Source organism: Chiroxiphia lanceolata, chromosome 8 (genome assembly GCF_009829145.1).
Source record: "Chiroxiphia lanceolata isolate bChiLan1 chromosome 8, bChiLan1.pri, whole genome shotgun sequence".
NCBI classification, from domain to species: Eukaryota; Metazoa; Chordata; class Aves; order Passeriformes; family Pipridae; genus Chiroxiphia; species Chiroxiphia lanceolata.
The window spans coordinates 33,221,749-33,242,445 of record NC_045644.1 but is presented as its reverse complement, the minus strand read 5'-3'; the positions used below and the strand labels follow the sequence as shown (position 1 = coordinate 33,242,445).

At 40.8% G+C, this 20,697-nt stretch overlaps 3 protein-coding genes and 1 long non-coding RNA gene across 6 annotated transcripts in view; 1 reads left to right on the top strand and 3 right to left on the bottom strand.

Moving 5' to 3' along the window:
* MYPN (myopalladin) overlaps positions 1–1,570 on the bottom strand; it is a 68,080-nt gene extending 66,510 nt beyond the window's left edge. Inside the window, exon 1 of the mRNA XM_032694181.1 lies at positions 1,553–1,570. Coding sequence (XP_032550072.1) covers positions 1,553–1,555 — 3 coding nt within the window. The 5' untranslated portion in view covers positions 1,556–1,570. The remainder of the gene's footprint in view (positions 1–1,552) is intronic.
* Positions 1,571–3,865: 2,295 nt separating this feature from the next.
* Positions 3,866–5,667, bottom strand: LOC116790070. The gene is made up of 2 exons (XR_004358248.1): positions 4,901–5,667; positions 3,866–4,313 (listed from the first exon to the last, which is right to left on the bottom strand). It is a non-coding gene; the product is annotated as an uncharacterized LOC116790070 (long non-coding RNA).
* A 97-nt stretch (positions 5,668–5,764) lies between these two features.
* HERC4 (HECT and RLD domain containing E3 ubiquitin protein ligase 4) overlaps positions 5,765–20,697 on the top strand; it is a 31,043-nt gene continuing 16,110 nt past the window's right edge. For 2 of the 3 annotated variants that reach the window (XM_032694685.1, XM_032694682.1), the window contains exons 1-10: positions 5,765–5,870; positions 6,667–6,821; positions 8,019–8,308; positions 10,993–11,152; positions 12,496–12,572; positions 14,518–14,739; positions 15,675–15,766; positions 18,099–18,229; positions 19,207–19,367; positions 19,736–19,812. In XM_032694685.1, the coding sequence (XP_032550576.1) occupies positions 8,083–8,308; positions 10,993–11,152; positions 12,496–12,572; positions 14,518–14,739; positions 15,675–15,766; positions 18,099–18,229; positions 19,207–19,367; positions 19,736–19,812 (1,146 nt within the window). In that variant the 5' untranslated portion in view covers positions 5,765–5,870; positions 6,667–6,821; positions 8,019–8,082. The remainder of the gene's footprint in view (positions 5,871–6,666; positions 6,822–8,018; positions 8,309–10,992; positions 11,153–12,495; positions 12,573–14,517; positions 14,740–15,674; positions 15,767–18,098; positions 18,230–19,206; positions 19,368–19,735; positions 19,813–20,697) is intronic. The other variant, XM_032694684.1, reaches the window with a different exon arrangement.
* Positions 5,809–6,530, bottom strand: LOC116790610 (atherin-like). The gene is made up of 2 exons (XM_032695727.1): positions 6,524–6,530; positions 5,809–6,422 (listed from the first exon to the last, which is right to left on the bottom strand). Exons 1-2 carry the CDS (start codon positions 6,528–6,530, stop codon positions 5,809–5,811), a joined length of 621 nt encoding a protein of 206 aa, XP_032551618.1.

Genomic DNA, 20,697 nt, shown 5'->3' with positions numbered 1-20,697 from the left:
ACCACTCCAGTGTCAGGAAACAGAAACAAAAGATTACAAATTTGTGGCAATTTTTCTTTCTGAAATGTGAGATTAGTAAATACTGGCTTTAGGAGATCTCTGGGAACACAAGAAGTTACCAGGTTTCTCTCCATCAGAATTGTGTGTAGGTACCAGCAGTGATTCCATTTTTCACAGTTATGAGGATTTGATTGCTTCTGTCTCCAAAACGAGATATTATTTTTTAAAATCTTCTATTCTAATGACAAGGGTGAGACTTATGTCATAGGAAATTAAGAATTACAATCCTCCAAGGACTCCAAGCTCTGTCTGCTCACATGTAATTTCTGTGGAGCTTCTTAACAACCTCTGCAAGAGAAATGTAATTTTCCTTCTGTCCAGGAGTCTTTGACCACTGTGAATATTTAATCCACCTTTTGAAAAGAGATGTCCTGTACTGTAGTTGATTCAAATGATTCACTACCACTTTGACACCACATTTCAGTCTGTGCTCTACAAAGTATCGGTTGCTAACTGCACCAAAATAGATCTTATCGTATCATACCCCCCTGGGTTTCAGTAATACATATGAAATCATGAGTCTTCTCCTGAAATAAATCACAAAAGCTGCAGAGTACTGTCCAATCATCTTTACTGAACAAAAATATCTGTTGTAAAATAGTCCTGTATTTTTGAGCAATAACTAATACAGTAACAGCTGTATGTAGTTTGAATGTACCAGTCACAGTTTATGCCTCAGTGTTATTTTCTTCCCAGCCTATTTTCTTCCAGGAAAATAGGACTTCACAGAGTCCTATCACAGGAATAGAGAAAATAGCTTGTACTCCCAGTTGTTTAGGCACAGGGCCACAGGCTGTTACACCGAGCTGATGGCGGGGTCCTCTACTTCCTAGAGATGTGTGCTGTGCCTCCTTCCCTCCTAGCAATCAGTCCTGACATCCCTTTCATGGCATGCCTGTTGTGCCCTCTGATATTCAAATGTTTCCTTACAGTTTCTTTTTTCTCCTCATCTGCAATTGTTACTCAGGTCTGGGATCTTTTCCTTCACTGTTTCTGTTCCCATACCCAAGCACATTCATGCCTATCGTCCTATTGCCTGGAAGTTGTTTTTTTTTTTTTGCTCTCAAATCTCACTCCTTGTAAAGCTAAGGACTTTATCACCCAATAAATGGGGTAGAGATAGAACTGAGCATCAGGAAAAAAATTAGTCTGACTCAACAGAAGTGGGCTTTATTGTGGTGTTTCTGATTTCCATATCAGCACTTTTTGTTTTCTTCCACTCCCAGTTCTATTCCAGCAACAACAAATTTAATTCTGTGAATTAAGTACCAGCTCCTACCACACCCCTAAGAAAAGAGACCATCCACGTAATTTGCACAGTTAGTTTTTCTTTCCGCTGAATCCCAAGCCCCCTGGAAGAACAGATCCCTCCTCCCTACCTCTGTTTACACCAGCACCTTTCTTCCTTCACAGTCAGGTCAGCCTGGTCTTGGGTTAAGAAATTACACTAAACAATCCAATATTGAAATCTGCAAAGAAGACGAGTGCTCACCATGAAGTGTTGTGACCAGGATGTGTGTGAGCCTCAGTTCTGGTCCTGTCCTGTGCCTCTTTGTTCTCCTCAGTGCAGGCTGCTACCTTTCTGCCTGCTCTTTACGAAATAGTAAGAAGGCTAATTTTAGGGTGCTTCATCATGCTGCCGTGCAAAGACACAGTGTCATGTCAGAATCAGCAGCATGTGGCACCACTTGGAGCTGCTATTTTATAAGCTGAGGTTCAGTGTGTTCCCAAATTGCTCTCTGCGGGGCAGAACTGGCTCAGTTATTGATATTGTATTCCTGTAAGATTGCATCTTAAAAAGCAAAGCTGAGTTTTGGCCTGACCGAAAGCCCAGTTTAATGACATGGGAACTGGTGTCTCAGCACTAGTGTCCAGCTCTTAAGCCAAACAACCCAAAAGATTACACAGGAATTCCCTGGTGTTCAGTTAGCACCTGGCCTTCTGATCTATTTATAACAGAGAAATTAATGTAATAGCGTGAAACATCACTTCAACAGGAAGAAAATATGGCACATGTGGGAAGAGGCTGCACTCCCAACCCTCTGTATAGGATGCTCAAAAATGTTCGGCATCGTCAGCCCCAGCCTGCAGGTGCCTGGGCACTTGTGTGGCTTCTGCCATGCTGGCTGTGGGGTAGTCACTCAGTGCCAGCTGTGATTTTGTGGGCCTTGGGACATTGAACCCACGCAAGAGTTCGTGAGCACAAGAGCTTCATACCCAGCACAAAGGTCAGCTGGTTTCCTTCATTACAGACTTTGTGTCCAGGATTCATCCTTGTCCTTCACTGCTTTTTCGTTTTCTTTGCATTGTCATCCTATGCATAGCATTCCTTTGGCTACCTCAGCTATATTTTGGGGCCTGAGAGGATGAGGGGAATGGGGTGTTGCAGGTTTTTGGTTTTGCTTATCTTAATTTGAAGGTATGACTCCTCTTACCCTGAACCAGCTTCCTTTATTAGAGGCCTCGAGTTAGCTGCAGAACTTGCAGTGTTGTCAATTTAATATTTATATAGTGGTTTACCTTCACAAACAGGTCAAAAACTGTTCAGGTTGTTTCACCATATTGCCATCAGTTAATAAATAACTGGCCTTTGGTAAGCACATTTGCATTTGAGCTAACCAGAATTGTTTGTGAGCAGGGTGGGCAGAGAAATAAAACACACTCACCTATAAAGTAGCAGAGACTATAAAACATGTACTCTGTGTGTGTGTGTTAAGTCTGTCTGTTTTCATAGGCACCTTTAGTTACTAATGTCCAATGTTGATAATGTGAAGAATATAAGGATGAAATATAAAACTGAAACGGCATAAAAGGGTTCGACTGTCCCTTGTTTGTAAGGCTGTTTGCATTTTAAAGCCTTTTCTTTGTCTTAATCAAGAATATTCTACACAAAGGCTTCACACAAAGGTTGGTAATTTCTCACAGCAAAATGCTGACATCTCTAATTTCCTGTTATCAGCTGTTCTGGACACCCATTTCTATTTTCTGTAGTCTGTGACACATCAAAGTATAAAGCAAAGGGGTTTGAAATGTGGAATTAAAGTTTATTAAGTATGTTCTGACTGTTGCCAGGAGAATATGGAGGCAGATAGCAGAGTCCATCCCTGTTATTAGCTATACAGTTTTGTGCTGTAACACTGTAGCTTACAGAAACATGGATATTAACTGAAAGATATTTTACAGTAATTAAGCATAAAGTATACATTAGTTAACCCTATATATGATTTCCCCCCATTTTTGTGTTATCTCAATGGGGGATTAACTGAGGTACAATTTAAAAACCCCAACTGTGCTGACAGCAATCACCAGGCAGTAGCCAAGCATTGCTATTTTAATAATGGCAGGGCAACTGAAAATAGTTTCCTGCTTGTTGTGACCATCAATAAGAAGACTGTACAATGGTAATAGGAAACTCTCTGCGCTAAGGCACCTGGAAGGAAATAAATCCCATCCCTGAAGTTAACCGGATTTACATTTCTTCTTTTCCCTGGATTTTGCATGTCTGAGTTCTTTGGCAAGTACTACAATGGACAGCGGGAATTTTGAGGTGCAATGAGCCCACGGTTCTTGTGACTGCAACTACAGGACCCCATTTGGGCAGGTTTAGTGCCAGTGGATGTAGGGTGGGTTGTACCGAGTGCCAGGGAGCCCAAGCAGTTCTGGGGCATCAGAGCATGTACTCTCTTCACCCCACTGCCTGTGTGTCTTTTGCCCCAAGAAGGAAGGTGCTCCCTCAAGGCAGTAAGGCAGGTAGGATATGGCTTCTCTGGTATAGAAAAGAAAATCTGCTAAAGTAGGTGATAAGTGGAATAAAAATATGGCTTTTACTTTATTTGAAGACACATTTGAATTATGCAATTTACAATAATTTGATTTTAGGATTAAAATAATTCTTGTAAATAAAATAGCTGTGTCTATTACAGAAGGAAGCTGACATCTGTGCAACATTGTATGTTGTTTCATGCTTTATATACTTTTTATTTAATGCATTAAGCTAGTTATATCAAGTGACTTTTCTGTGTAAAAACTGTATTGGGCATATAATGTTCTCTTCAACTGCATGGGCATATCCCCACACGCTGGTCAGAGGACACACTGCACAATGAATGACAGTATTTAAAATCCACTGTGTTTAAAATTCACGGTTACTGTTCCGGTGAGCTCACAAATAAGGGGAAAAGGAAGTTTAGAAGGTAACAAACTACATGTTTTCCTCCATTTGCTGTGTCACAGCTCCTGCCAACCTTCTGTTCCTAAATGCAGAATGGTAAAAGGCGAATCACTCACATTTCTTCTTTAAATAGCAAAACTAGGGATTTGCTGCCCTGAAAAGTGCTGCATCTTTTAGCCTGTCAGCCATGCAGCCGTCTCATTTTCTCTATGTATGAATTTAGTATTTCTGGTTTTGATATTTAGTGGTAAACCTACAACCACCAATCCCGAGAAGTCCTGTAAAATCTCAACACAAAGGAGTGTTGGCCGGACCAAGACATTCCGTGTGTTGAGATTTTGTTAAATGCTTTCCATTACAGGGCAAAAGGACACCAAACAGAACCTTCCTCAGCCCCAGTTTGCAAAATCCCTTGGTGTGAAGTATGCCTGGTCCTGATCATTTTTCACTTCCTGACCTATGTAAAGGTGGATCCCAAAACTACTATAAAAAGGCTACTAAATAAGGAAGCCTGATTTGGATTCCCAGCCTGGTCCAGTTACATAAATTGCAATGGATTTTCCTCCCAGAACTAAGCAAAATACCGGGGGAAAAAAAGTGTAAACTCCTCTTTAGTGGCTCACTAGAGATAAGTGTTCAGTGGGAAAAAAAAAGTTTTACCATGCCCACCTTGCGTATGCTCAGGAAAGCTGGTAACCGGAATGCAGAATTCGGAAAACTGCATTTATTTCTGCGGGAGGGACACAGCAAACCCCCAAACCCACCCTGCTCCCTGAGCAGGGCTGCTGATCGCACCGCCGCCTCACGCTGCAGCACCGCCACCGCCTCGGGGAGGGATCCTGCGCTCTCAGAACTTAATGACAGGTAATTGGAGTATGAAGAACGCTTTGTTCCTGCAACTCCCAGGCGGATCCAGTTCCTTCCCACTCACTGATCTCATTCTTTTCGTGCCCTCAGAGATCAAGCAGAGGCTTCTGCAGATCACGCACAAGGAACATCAACACGCGCCCAAGTCTCTGGAACAGGAGGAACGCGCCACGCGAGGACCTCTTCTCACGGAGCGCTTTGCCCCAGAACGTACTCCAGTTTTTTTAATTCTCAGTTTAAAAACACTGACGTAGCACAGCGAAGATCTGCTTTACAGCGCTCCCTTGTTGCCAGGCCAAGAACGCGCCCAGCTGCAGTCACCGGAGCGAACACGCGTGCCCAGCCCTGCGCTCCGGCGGGCAGCACGGCAGCACGGCAGCGTCACTCCGGCACCCTTCGCTCCGCGGGCCCCTCGTCCATCTCATGTTTGCCGTCAGCTCCTCGCTCCGCCTCCTCGCAGCCCAACGGCAGGAACCGACACACGCGGCGGCTCCGACCGCCGCGTCCATTCCGGCGCCCCGCAGTCCCGGCTCCGCACCCCGCTGCCGGGCCCCGCTGCCGGCCCCGCGCCGCGTCCCCGGCCCTGCCCACGGGGCCGGGCGGGCGGGGGGCGGGCGCGGAGCGGGCGCTGCGGTCCCGCCTGCCGAGCCGGCGCCTGCGCGGCAGCGGCGGCCGGGCCTGTCACCGCGCCGTGGGGCTGCTCACGCTGCTCACGCCCCGGCGGTGCCGACGGGCGGGCTGGGGACCGGAGCGCAGCGCCTCGCCGCCACCGGTGAGTCCCGCCGGGCCTCTCTGGAGCAGCGCGCTGCTGCCCTCCGGCCCCGCGGGGCGGACGGCAAAGTGGCCGCGGCCGCGCTCGGCCCGCGGCGGGAGCGGGGCGGGCCGGGCTGGGCCGGGCTGGGCGGCCGCGGGCCCGCGGGGGCAGGTGCGGCCGGGCCGGGCCGGGGGCAGCGGGCCGGGCGGCGCCGCCGGGCACCCGCGCGGCGCGGAGGGGACCGGCCGCCGTCCCCGCTCCGCCGCCGGGCCGCGCCCTGCCCGCCCTGCGCGCCCCAGCGCTGCGGGCCCGGGGGCCGAGCCCCGCGGGGGGAACGCGGGCTGTGTGCGGCGGGGCGGGCGGGGTCCCGCGCGCGGGGCTCGGCGTGGACGCGCGTCAGTGCCCGGGCGTGGCGGTCACAGCCTGCGCGAAGCGTCCAGGCGCTTCCCCGGCGCCGCTCGGCGCTCCCCGCTCGCCCGGAGCGATGCGGGGGTTCCCCGCGGTCCTGCCGGGTGTGGGCTCGGGCCGCTCTGACGTCAGTGCCGCGGTGCCCGGAGGTGACAGCGAGAGCTGGCCACGGACAGGGGTGAAAGTGCCGTGATTTGAGACCAAAGTACAAAACTTGGGCCACTGACTCCCAAAAGATAAAAAACAAAATAAAGCAGCCCCACCTTCCATGGAAATACTTATACGTTTCAAGAGAAAAGAGCGCTTTTCTTATTTTTTTTTCCCTGCTGGAGACAGAGATAAATCTTGGTTATAGAAGTCTTCAAGGACTATAATAATACGTTTTTTCTAACTTCTTGTGTTGCAGGTTGAAGCTTGCCTTGCAGTCACTGCTGCAGATGTGTGACATGTGCTGTTGCACAGCCATGTCTTAACTGCAGAGTCTTCGTTTCGATGTCCCCTTCTGATTGTGGTAGGATATAGCTAGGGAAATATTTGATCATGCCTCACCACCTGAGATAGGTAAACAGAATGCAATATATTTTAAGCTGTTTGGCTATTTTGGTTTGGTTGGTTTTTGTTGTTTTGTTATTTTTTTTTTTTTCCAATGGAGTCACAAAAATAAGCATCTTGTTTACTGTGTTTTGACTTTTGCAGAGAAAAATAGTTTATCTGCTGTGCTGGCAAGAATTCTGCCCCTTGGGGTGTGTAATGCTTAGATGCTAACTGGTGTCTTGCTTCTCTGAGCAGTTTTGTATTTAGGTGGTTTATGTGTGTTATAATCCTGAAGAATGTCTTCCAAGTAATGGTACATATGAAAATTTATAGTAATCTCACATTGGATTGCATTGATTTTTAAATTGCTCTAAAACTATGGGGAAAATTACTGTCCTGAAAGTATAGTATGAGTAACAGTGAAAACAGTGTCATAAATTCTTCCTCGTATACAATACTGAAAATGAAAGAGAAGTGTAGCTTTGTATCCTTTCCAAACAGATGGAGAGTCTGTCAGCACAAATACTGGTAATTGCAATTTAGAGATTAGGGATGGAGGTTTGCTTGGGGGAGTTGTGGCCTCTGTTACTGCAGAGTAGCTGAAGCTGTAGCTGCTGTTGATTGCAGTGAAAGGCTGGGGACTTGGATTTCAGCTCTTTATTTTCTTTTAAATTGTAAGTTCAGTTGACTCATAGTTGTTCAAATGTAATGATTGACACAGCATATTGTACTTCGAATTGCATAACTGGATTGATCAGAGCTGACCAATTTTTTCCAAGCTATGAGTCAAGTGTTGTTTTTGGAGATGATCTTGAGGCCATACACAGTGCTTTCTGGAGTCATGTAGCTCCTTGAGTAAAAAAAGTAGCCTGTACTGTATCCTTGGAAGATGTTTGAGGTCGTTTCCACTGGCTGGAATTGGTTGTGACCGCTGTTTGTGTAAATCTGGATTAGGGATTAAAGAAGTTTTACGAAGAACGGTATTTTAAGTTTTTGAAGCAAAGTTTTGTAAAACCAAGAACCTGCACATTTTAAAAGTTGTATCTGAAATGGGAAGGAAAGCAATTTACTGCAGAGTTAATGCAAATCCTGTCCAAGAAAGTAAATCACATATATATTGGTATATCAAAGTGAGCTCATGGCTTACATGCTGTATAGAAAATAACGTAAATATTGGGGACAATACTGAAAAATGTACATTTTCCTTTTTTTTTTTTTTAACAGCTACGGAGAAGGGATATTCTAGAAAAGTGAAGTTGGAAGTTCTCTGATCAAGAGAAGCATAAACATGTTGTGCTGGGGAAATGCGTCTTTTGGACAACTTGGATTGGGTGGAATTGATGAAGAGATTGTTTTAGAACCCAGAAAAAGTGACTTTTTCTTAAATAAAAGAGTCAGAGATGTAGGATGTGGACTGAGACATACTGTTTTTGTCCTGGTTGATGGGACTGTTTATACATGTGGATGCAATGATCTAGGACAACTAGGGCATGAAAAAGCCAGGAAAAGACCCGGTAAGTTTGTAAGTAATGAATTGTGGAGGTTACTTGTGGTTGTGCGTGTGGTTTTTGTTTTATTATGCTACATCAAACCCAAGATTGCCAGTGTCTGTGCATGTGCTGAATTCATGCACAGTAGTTCTTCCAAGAATTGGACATATTTTTCACTGGAAAAGCGTTCCTTTGCTTGGGTTGCTTCTTGTGATATTTGGAAACAACCAACTGTGAAACATGGAAATCCCTCCTATTTGTGTCTGCTGTGCAGCTGGACAGTGCCACTGTTTTTGTTTCTAGCATGGAATCACTTCATTGAAGGCTGTGGGAGACTCAGTGGCTGTTCTAAATCTCAAGGAGAGGTGACCTGCTGCAAGACATGGATTAGTATTGTACTATATGTATGGGTTTGGCTACTGAAATACGAGTATTTGACATATCACAGTCGAGAAACTTACTGTGTGTTTTTTTAGTTGTCTAATATGTGATGTAGAGCTGGTGTGATTAACACAATGTTCTTTTTTTTTAAGAACTAAAAATAAAACTTTTGATAAAAGACGTATCAGCATATGCAGCACTACAGGAAGAGTATTTGGAAAAGACTAAAGGCTGCCACGTGAGACTTCTTAGGGCTTTTTTCTTCTTCCTACCTATGTCCTCTGTGTGTTTCTGCTCCCTGCTAGTGCAGTTCTAGAGCAGAAGTGGGTAAACATCTTGCAGGGACTGCAGAGGAGTGTGCACATGGGCTCTCTCCAGAGCTTGCTTGTGAGTCATAGCTGGTGCTGCTGAGAGCCAGGGAACAGTGCTGCTCACACTACTCACAGCAGAACATAACAAACTGGAAAGGCTTAGTAAGAGTTTATTCTAATCACTCCTATAGCAATTTTACAGCTTGCTTGGCTCAATAATTGGCACAAATTTTTCAAATTGAAATAAAGTGTCATGCAAAATTTTAGTGGTTCACCTTTACTCAGAGCTTTGGCTTTGGTGCCAGTTAAAGATTCTTGGTTTTTTTATGTAATTGGTATGTAACTTTTTTGAACTAATTTGGTCTTCTGTTGGGAAACAGTACGTGGATATTAAAACTGATAGACTTTAATCCTGTGCTTCATGAACGTAGAGAAACTGAGAACTCAGCTTCTCACTTACTCTGCTTGTTGCCCACTTTGAAAATTATGCTGAATCATCTTTAAAAGTTAAAACAAAAATATCTGACTTCTAGTTTGTATGACCTTTCATATGTAATGGACCTGCTATAATTTTTTTTTAACACGCTCAGACACACCAGTCATGAGGATTGTAACCTCCTCCTCCTTAATTTTCCTTTCACCTACAGGTTGCTGATTACACTGCTGAGTGTTGTACAATGAAGTCAGGGCATTAGTCTAAAGAGGCTCAGTATCTTTACAGATGGGTGGATGCTCTCTTTTGAATGCACTTCTGCTCACTGAAGATAATTTTGTTGCTGACTGTGTGTCTTTGCCACCTCCATGTCACCACTGGTATTATTTAGCCATGCCTTCCCTCTTTGCTCCCCACAGAGCTCTGCTTGCCACAGGGATTGTGTGAATGTTCCTTAATCCATATTAGGCAGAGTCAGCCTGGCTAGTTCAGCAGCTGGTGAAGACAGCCCTGAGCTAATCTGCGTGCTGGTGCCCAAACCAGAGAGCACTTCCATGACCTCTTACACTGGCAGAGCTGTGGGAGACTCTCGTGGCCGAATTGGGGTGGTAACCTCTTTAGTCAGACCAGCTGTATGAAAGAACTTATATCTGCTGCCTGTGTTAGTTTATTTTGGAACCTGAGTGCCTGTCATGTTGCAGATAACATTAGCTACTGTTTTGAAGTTGACTTAGGCTGTTCTAGCCTGTGTTTAGAGAGCACGTTACATTGATGATACCACTGGCTTTTTCAGTGGTGAGAATGTCCAAGCAGGGGCTCTTATCTAAGGGGACTATTAAAAATTCCAGCTTTAGTGACAGGCCCTGAGGTATTTCTCCATGTTATTATTGCTGAAATAAAAATGTTAGACTTCTGATCACAAATCGTAACCCCAAAAAAACCTCCTTTCTAAGTGTATTTAAGGGTTTTGATGTAGGCTACTGGAAAAAAAAAGTGACAGATATTTTAGTGTGTGCTTTTCAGAGGCATGCACTGTATGTCTAGAAAAATTACTCTTTAGGATCTGTTTCTACAGTATTTTGCATTATAAAGAGGACATTGTGCAGCTCATTGCAAAATCAGTAGCTTTAGTCTGTAATTTGCCCTGCCTTGTTTTGCAGGCTTTTTTCTTAATAGTGAATAGGTGAATTTAATTTGCTGTGGTGGAGTGTTTTCCTCTTACATAATATCTACACGTGTAGTCATTTGACAATAATCTATTTGACCTTAATGTTAACTGGGTTTCTGCCCTCATTTTCAGATGGCAAGGTTAGAAGGAACCATTACGATCAAGCTGCAGGTTTTGTGCACTTCGGTGTGTTGTTCCAGATACAGTTGTTATTTGGCTACTTTGAGGTGTCAAATTTAACTTTTTTCTCCTAGAACAGCGTGCTTACGACTTTAAATGGAGGGTGTTTCAGCAGGCTCCTGGGCTTACTTCAGTGTAATTTCGATTCATATCATAGTGCTGAATAAAAGTGTCTGCAACTGCCCTAGCTTGTTTTTTTTTTAACAACTAACTTTATTTATTTGTTTCTTTTTAGAGCATGTTGGTGCACTGGATGCCCAAAATATTGTAGCTGTATCATGTGGAGAAGCCCACACCCTTGCATTAAATGACAAGGGTCAGGTATATGCTTGGGGTCTGGCTACTGATGGACAGCTTGGCTTGCCAGGAACAGAGGAATGCATCAGAGTGCCCAGGTTAAAAATAGCAGATAATAAGTTGCCTTTTTTTTTTTTCCTTTGATAATGTGCTTAAGTCACATCGGTTAATCTATTCTGCTGTTATAGTTAAAAGCACACATTAGAAGGTGTATATTAGCCATGACACTTGCATTCTGTAGACAGTTTCCTTTCTCAAAAAGTCAGCTTATGTGGGAAGTGTGTTATGGGTTTGCTTGGTTTGGTTTGTTGCTTTTTGGGGTGCTTTTGTTTGTTTTGTTTGTTGTTTTTTTTTTAATAGTCCTCTATTAAGAATGAGAGTTATGTTGGAAAAGTAGGATGGGTATTTTAAGAATGTAAATGGGGGTTGATAACTGCCATTTAAGAGAAGGTGAAGAGAAGTAGAGTGTTAAACTTCCAAAACCGGTTGTGGGAGTACATTTGAAGAAAGTACATTTGCTGTCTGATCTTTGTACTTCAGCTTTCTCCCCGAAGTTTTACAGCTGTGATCAAACCTAATTTTAAAAATGAATGCTGTCCAGGTTCACTTGCTTGTTCCCAGAACAAGCATTCTAGCTACCTGAAGTCCACATTTTCACTGTCCTGAGTAGGTTCACTGAAACCAGTGTGACTGTCTGTAGCAGTGAGTTTGTATGTTTGCAAGCTGGATGTTTTCTTTTCTAACTATTAACTTTTTTTTTTTTGCCTAGGAAAAAGACAATTCCTTGGAGCTTTAGTAATTCATGACTATCTCTGACACGTGTATAAATATGAAAAATATAAACAACAAATACCAAAGATGTTATTTCTGCATAAAATTTAAAAGCCAACAGGCCCTTTAGAAACCTCTGGTTTTCCATCGAAAATTGAAAACATACTAGTTTTAATGCACATTTGGATGTATTTGCAGCTTCTTTATAATATTGTACAAAATTTAATAGCTCTGTAAACTGAAGTTTTGATTGACGTTAGTGTTAGTAGAGACGAAAAATAGTGTTCAGTTTTTACCAGAGAGTAATTACATTTTTATATCTAATATTGACATAAAGAAGACTGTAAAACCTTTCTTCTTTTGGAAACTGGGAAGTAAGAATTGATTTCTTCTTGCATTCTTTATTAGTTCCTCCATTCAGCTGTATGACATCTCCTTCTAGCACATGAACCTCCCTAATTCTTCATTATGGCCTTTTACAGACTTAATTTGAAAATAAGACTTAAGGCTTTACTAAATACCTTCTAGTTAAAGTTAGGATGTTTAAATTAGTTTCAAGTGTGCTTGAGTGAAAAGGATTCACTTTTGGTATGTTACCTTTTGATGTGACTTTATATTCCATACCATGATCTAGTAGCTTAATTCTTTCTTTGTTTTCTTACCCCAATAGAAACATTAAAAGCTTATCAGAGGTCCAAATTGTTCAAGTTGCTTGTGGTTACTATCACTCCCTAGCACTCTCAAAAGGTAAGCCAGATTATTCTGAAGTTTTGTGTAATTTCTTACCAGGTAGTTCAAGTTTCCAACATTTATTTTTTAATTTTTAAAAGGAAATGTTTTTATAAAACATGCTACCGCTTAACACAGATGGGATTTCAAGTTGGTGTGGGCAGTGTAATTTAATGATGGAAGCCTGACTTTAAAAAATAAATGTACAGACAAATGTCATGTTTGTTCTGCTTTTATTTCTTTTTATTTTAGTTTGGTTTTTTTTTATCATCTGGCTTTCGGGTAACTTCCTTGTTAAGTTGTGTTGGTTTTTTTGGTCTCATTTCTTTCTCATCCTGCTGGGATGTTGCTTTGCCACTAGTCTGTTTTAACCTGCATCTTCAAGTTACTGAGGCTTGCAGGAGTGACTCCTTTTGGCAAAACCTCTGTTTTCTTTGTGCTTCCATGGTTAAAATGTAATGTCACGTTATAACCCACCCTTGGAAAGGTTTGGCCTCCCTTGTCTGATTAGTAAAGCTCTCCAGAAGGGAACATGAATTTAAATTTGTTGCTTGCTTGTTTCGTTATGACAAAAGAGAGTTGTGACCAAAACTTTCACTTGGAAGAAGTGGCTTCTGGAAAGTGTTAATGGAAACTTAGAAACTCAAAACAAAAATTCCAGGAAGATAGTAGTTTGTTTCTTAACAGTACATGTTTAAAATACAAACCAGATAAGCTGTGGGGAGGGAGGTGTTCATTGTATAGGAATGATTTTTTTTTTTCCTTTAAATATAATAGTTTACATGGCCTATATGTGCCTTGATTCTGTGTGTGACTCTTCATGGCCTCATATTTTCTGTACCATAATGTATTCCCAAGTGCCTTTATCCTTATAACCCAAAGAAATGCCTTTGTTTCCAGGCAAGCAGAGGTTTACAAATAACCCTTTGCCTGAGTTAAGATCAGCAGTAGAATGTGGGGAGTATTTGAGTTGTACTGTTAAACATTCTGTTGGTCAAAGGTGCAAGAATGTCATAAATTTTAAATTTGTAATTTAAAATTAACTCAGTGTTTTAAATAATTACAGGCTTAATGTACAACATCACTATCCTATTGCCAATTCATAGATCTGAAGCTCTGTTTCTGTTCTTGACATGCACTGTTGGGGTTTTTTTTTGGGTTTTGTTGTTAAATAAATAAAATCTGAGAGACCTGTACCCCAGGGGATGGGTTTCATTGTTTTCCCATCTTGATAAAACTCTTATGGGAAAGATGGAGATAGGAGAGACATAGGAAGCATTGTGAAGGTAACACTGCTCTTGGAAATGTATCACATCAGCAAAAGCAAAGTGTTTTGTGATGAGGTGTTGATCTTTAGGATAGTAAATACCTCAGCAAAACATGCAGTAGAATGTTTGAAGGCAATCTTAACATAAATAACTCTTTGACTTGTCATTCTTTAAAATGATTTTTTCTTTGTAAGGCATCGAATGACATTATAAACTTTGTGCTTCATTGATCATATGATGAAGACATTGTTTTGAAATGTGTGTCTCTTAAATTGTGTGTGAAAATTTGGTGTGTTACCTTAGAAAAGCTTAAATGAGGCTTTTGATGGGGAATTGGAAAATTTTGCGTGTCCAGTATTGGCAGGTCTCTGCAGAAAAATCTGTGTAGTAGTGCAGCTTCCAGTGGAACAGTATCTTGCTTTGTAATAATCAAACTCAGTTTATCTGACACTGTTGGAACAGGAATGTTAAGAGAAGTTCTGAGGGGTTTGAATACTATTTAAATACTTTGTCTGGTGAAATATTTGAGTTGAATGCCTGCAAATTACACAAGAATGCTTAGCTTCAAAAGTCAGTAATTTGTAAGCATTTTGAAACTGAAACATAACTTTTAGCTTTTCTTACAGTGGATAAACACAGTATAATTAAACTGTATTGATTGTGTTTCTTGGTTGTTTATTTTTTCCTTCCAACAGGAAGTGAAGTGTTTTCCTGGGGACAAAACAAATATGGCCAGCTGGGCTTAGGCTACGACTATAAAAAACAAACCTCACCACATATGATTAAATCTCTGCTGGGAATCCCTTTTGCACAGATTGCAGCAGGAGGAGCTCATAGTTTTGTACTAACTCTTTCTGGAGCCATTTTTGGATGGGGACGCAACAAATTTGGGCAGCTGGGTCTAAATGATGATAATGGTAGGTAAACATTGCTGCAGTAAAATTCCATGCTGAAGGGTTTGGGTTGTGAATGCAGACAGCAATACTAGAAAACAAGCAGACAGAACAAGCTGTTGTTGAATGTTGTCAGAGTGCTGGTGTCACGTGGGATTCCTGAAGAGTTGTCTTCTTTCCTTGGTTTTGTAGTGAGAATTCTGACAGTGTTGTATTGAAATTCTGAACACAGTTTAGTAATGAATAATCTATAGATGGTTTCATGAGTTCAGATTTTCTCACTGGTTTGTTGTTGTCAAGACTGTTTAAAATAGGAAAAGTGTGTTGTAAAGAAAATGCACATCTGAATTAATGCCTTAATTCTGATCACACTCATATGATGAGAAGATCTCACGTGAGACTTCAGTTGCTTCTCCATATTCTTTGGAATGTGTAGAACCTCAGTTTTTTATGTAGCATCACTTCTCAATAAAATCCCTTTTTTGTGTTCTGATACAGTTTCTTGCAGACATGTTAGCACACCTAACAGATTTGAAGACACTAGCATTAAAAAGTTGCCTTTGTTCAGCTGGATGACAAAGCTGATTCGTTCTGGTGATGGAAGGAAGTTGTGCTTCCTGATCGTTGGGTGCTCTGTTCTGTTCTGTTGTTATTAATATCAAGCTCTGTGTGTGTGGACACACATTCCAAAGAATACCTACTGACACTGTCTTACAGGAACGCTTGAAAAACATGGACTGCAAAGTGTTTCAGTGCAGTAGTCCCTGTTTTTCCTGCAGTAACACTTCCATCTTCAGGATCCGTAAACTCGTTCACAATGATTTACATTGTGTGCCAACAATTTCAAAGTGCTTGTTTGACTAGAACAAAATTAGAATAAATGAGCAAAACTCAAAACTGTTTGGGTTTTGATTTTTACTTAAAAAATAGGTAACCTACTGCTTTATTAAACTGTTCAGACAGGTATGTTCCTACACTGCTAAAGTCACTGAGAAGTCAGAAGGTTGTTCATATATGTTGTGGAGAAGATCATACTGCTGCCCTTACGAAGGTACAATACTTAAAGATATATTTCTGCTTCAGTTTTTTTAATGTTTCCAGGAAAAGGTGCTGTCTGAATAGGAAATAATAAACTAAATTCTGAATAAATGGCTTCTAAGTTTATTGGATAAAGTTGAGGAAACAGTGGTTAAATATTTGAAAAAAATCCCCAATACAGGAAATTTTTCAGCAGTCTTTTTGTCAGAGTTGGTGAAATTGAGCATATAAAATATAGCATTTGATAGGAAACTCTATGTTGCATTATTAAAATTATGCAGGTATTGAATTTACTTTAGCGTATCCTAAGGGGATGAGCTCTTTTCTGACTGTAATGTCTCTAGCATTGCTGTTTTCATGATCAGACCAAATCACTCACCAAGTACCATCATGGACAAAACAGACTCCTCCCTGGGGAAGTTCACTTATTGCCAATCGTAAGTGAGAGTACAGTTAATGAGGAATTACATATTGCAGGTATTATTGTGTGAGAGTCTGTGAAAAATGGGTCACTTATTTCAAAATGGATTTGGAAAAAAGAACATGTTCTGTGTCAGTGTAGTGTGTTTGTACAGAGATGTAGGAATTAAAATTAATTATTGATGGTTAAAATAGAGAGGTGATATATGTCAAGTTGCCTGATACAGAACTGTTGGCTAAATGCATTATTTGGAGCCTTACTTTTAAACTTTTAAACTTATTTGGAAATATTTGGCAGCAGCATAGAATATATAATGCTGCTGCTCATTCTTACGCTCATTTTAGTGATGAATATTTTATTTCAAGCATCAAGTTATGGTAAGTGCCTTTATTTTGTAGTGGGTAAAACGATACATACATGTCTTAATTTAAATGATTGACTGTTGGACTTTTCTTTTAGGGTTTAATAGTTGAATTAGACTTCAGCATTTAAATCAGTATATGTTAATGTTTAGACATTTCCTGCTTGCCACTCTCAGTAAAAAGTAACAATTTATAAACAGAATATTTTGAGCTTACCACTGATAGGAGTAGAAAACAATTTTGCCTGTTCAAGATTTGGAAAAGTGACTAAATAGCCAGTTCATGTCCAAATCTCTTGAGTTCAGAGTGTTGTTATAGAAGGCATTAGGATTTTGGAAGTAATTATTTTTAATGTTTTATTTCTGGAGACGGAAAAAAACCACCTGTGTTTATTTACTTTGGGTAAATGTATGGCTTTTTAAAATATGTTAGTATGAATTTTTATACTGCAGCAAGTTAGTTTTGAAGAGTATCTGCATAAATATGCTCACACCTTGTTTATAGAAGCTTAATTTTCTACAGTGAGAGGAAAAGACTGTTCATAAATAATTACTTTTCATCCTAAAATATTCTCTCACTTGGAAAAAATGTGTCAACTTCCTTATCCTGAAATTTATATTGATGTTGAGCTTTGGGAAATACAGAATGTAAAGCAAACAGCAGTCTGTAACTTGCCTTCTAAATGCTTATTTTCCTTTTTCATGTATAGAAGTTAACTTCAAACTTGCTTTAAAGCTGGTGGACTCGATGGATAACTCCATTGTCCTTTGCATGAGAGGCCTTGCAGAACCAGGGGTTTTGATACACCTGTTGTAGACAGCACTGTGTGTATTTGTGAGCACTGTGCGAGTCCTTCTGAGCTGCAGAAAACCCTGTCACTGTTTGTTATCCTGACTCAGTGACGGAGCCTGATTTGCTCAGCAGATGTGATGATTTCCAGCTGAGGTCCAGGCTGATGCAGAGTAGAACTGAAAGAAACAGCTTTTCATTTTCAAGTTTTTGAAATTGTAAAGTTTCAAAGTTGTTGTAAGTTGCATGATTAATTGCCTTACAACACTGTTGAAATATTCTGATTTCTTATGCTTTCAAATAAGGAAGCTGTTTCAGTCAGACTCTGCATCATCTGCCTGAGGAGAGCAGCTTCCTGCTTGCTAATTGCATCAGAATTTGTATTCAGAGTTTCAAAGCCAAAGTAGGAGTGGGAGTTTATATACTGTTGTAGTTTATCAAGAAAATTGGAAAAGAGGAAAGAAAAACAAGGATTAGTGTCTATGAATGACACAAGTTAATGGCAGGACTGTTGTACAGTGATATGGGAATGACACGAGCGTGATTTAACATGAATAAGGTAATACTTCATAGCTGTGCCACATTTTCATAACTGCAGTTAACTTATGACCCTTTTGTGTCTCAGGGCCCTGTTATGTATATATATTTTCTCTCCTTTCCCCACAGTCACAAAATCATCAGACAAGGAGATTTATTATTAAATCCATAATTTCTGTTAAGTTTCTTGTTGTGAGATATACTATAATTTTAATGCAAATAATTTATTTGTTTAGGAAGGTGGGGTTTTTACATTTGGAGCTGGAGGCTATGGTCAGTTGGGTCATAACTCTACCAGCCATGAGATAAACCCAAGGAAAGTTTTTGAACTTATGGGAAGTGTTGTCACGCAGATCACTTGTGGCAGGTAAGGCCCATTCTGTGCTAGCACTGTGAATCTTAAGGGTAACTTGTTCTGTGTGAAACTTTGTATCTATTGCAATATGAAGTGGGTTTTTCCTTACCCTTCATGGTTAGGGAGAACAAGCTGATCCCTAACAAAAGATATTTAAAGATGTTACTGGGATTTTAAAAGCATTCAGTAGAAGAACTGAAGGAGGTTATGTGTTTGAGAGGCTCTGGTTCTCTGAACTGAAAGTGTGAGCAATAGTGTGAAGTGTGAAGGTGTTTGTTGCTGTCACTTCATCTTTTCCTATTAAAGAACAAGTGTGTTTGGGAAGGTACATGAGCAGCACTGAGAATAAGTATAAAATTTGAAAACGTAACCTGTTTTATGAAGTACTTGTAATACTGTATGGCAGTTCAGTTCCTCATGGTTTTTTTATTCTTTATATTACAATAGCACCCAAGAAATGGAAAAAATTCCCAGCACACATGAAAATACAAAGAATTGCACTCTAAGAAAAAAAATTAGGGAAGCAGCATAAGTTTTTTAAGACGGGGCTCACCATTATTTGGGTTAAAGAATATATAAATTCAGAGGTTTAGTTGACACTGTGTGCCTTCAGTCTCTTTCCACAGTTTACAGAAATTCACTGCTAGTTCTTCTCAGGCTTGTGGTTGGAGAGAGGACATCTAGAGTTGAGAAGGGTGGGAGGTGAAAGGGGATGGAGGCAGTCTGGTAGAAACTGGATATTTCTGAATGTCTAGAGGTGTGCTCTAAAGGTCAGACAGGGGCTAAGCACTGGCATTTCCATTCCATGAACTCTTCCATGGCAATGGGATATTGCCTTTTGGAGTACATGCCAGTGTATTACCAGGAGAGAAGTGGAGCACTGGATGTGACAGGACCTTTACCATAGTGTTTAACAGAGTTCTTAGAGTGGCCTGCACAAAGCACCTTATAATGCTTGGGGTTTTGTTGCTGACTTCTGTTTGCCCTAGGCAGCACACGACTGCCTTCGTTCCTTCCTCTGGAAGAATTTATTCTTTTGGACTCGGAGGAAATGGGCAATTAGGTACAGGAACAACCAGTAACAGGAAAAGTCCCTTCACAGTGAAAGGAAACTGGATTCCCTACAGTACTCAGTGCCCCATGACCACAGGTAAGCAACAGCTGGTGTATTTACTTCTTGGTTTCCTGTTGCTTCATAGTGTCTTAAAATTGTTGAGATTTAAACTAAGTATGGGCTATCACCACTTTCTTCCAAGCAGTTTGTTTCCACTGTGTTCCCTACAGTCCATTCCTGCTGTAGGAAATAAATGCTTCTCCTGTTGGGTTAGGTCCTCTGGTAGCACTACGGCTAAAACTTAACCTCAGGTAAAGATGTTCTCAACTATTGTATTGCAAAGATATGCTTCAGTGAGGTTCTGCAACAAAGGAACCTTTTTCTAACCAAGTGTTGATTGCAGTGTCTTAATTATTTTTCAATTTCACATTTTCACAGTGGCCTGTTTTTTATTGCTATTGCAGAAAGTGAGGAGTGTTACTGTGTCCAGAGAATTTTCTCCGGTGGGGACCAAAGTTTTGCACACTACTTTTGTCCTCAGGTAACAAATTAAATATACTTTGGTTCCAAAGCTTGTCAAAGTTGAATTTTAGTTTTTCTTGTGCATTTTAAAAGATTTTGAAGGTGACTGTATTGTAAAGTTTGTTGGAGCAGTGTGGAAGCAAAAGGTACTAAGGGAATGTAGCAGTTGGAGGACTTGGATCCAGTTAGTGAGTGTTAGCTGTCAGGAAGCTCTTGAGACTGTCTGGCATAACCTTTTTTCTTGATGGATAAATGCACTTCTTTTCTTGTCATAAAGGAAAAACTGATGAAATATTTGAGCTCTTTACTCCTGCCCAGTCCTCCTCAGTAACTCCTGACTGCAGCTATTCTATCATCTGCTCTGTAGCCATTTTAACTTACCACAACATTTCCACAAAGGAAACAAATGGAGCTTTTTGCTAAAAATTATAGATGATTTGTTACATGATAGTTTTATGCTAATCTTAAAAACTCAGGTATTAAAAGAACAAGAATTAATTAGTTTAAATTCTAGTATTTTAAAAGGGAAAAAAAAAGTCTAGATGGACTTTACAGTAAAAATGGCAGTGCGGAAGTGTGATGGAAAGGAAATGCTATTGGAGGATGAGTTGGGAGGAAAAAACAAGATGAAGTTACGTGGGACTGTTTCAAATACAGCTCAGCAGATATTAGACCATAGGGATTAATGAAGCATCAAGAGTTGAGTGTGTAGGGTGAAAACTAATTTGGCCAGAAGGGAAAATGTGTTTTAGTCGGGAAACATGTTTGCCAAGAAAAACTGAGTACAGGTCAGACTTGCAGCAACCCCTTGTGCTCAGAGCCTGTTCTGGTTGTACAGAAACAGCAGTTTTTTAGGATTGTTTGGTTGGGTTTTTTTCTTAATTCTGATTGAGTTTTAACTATT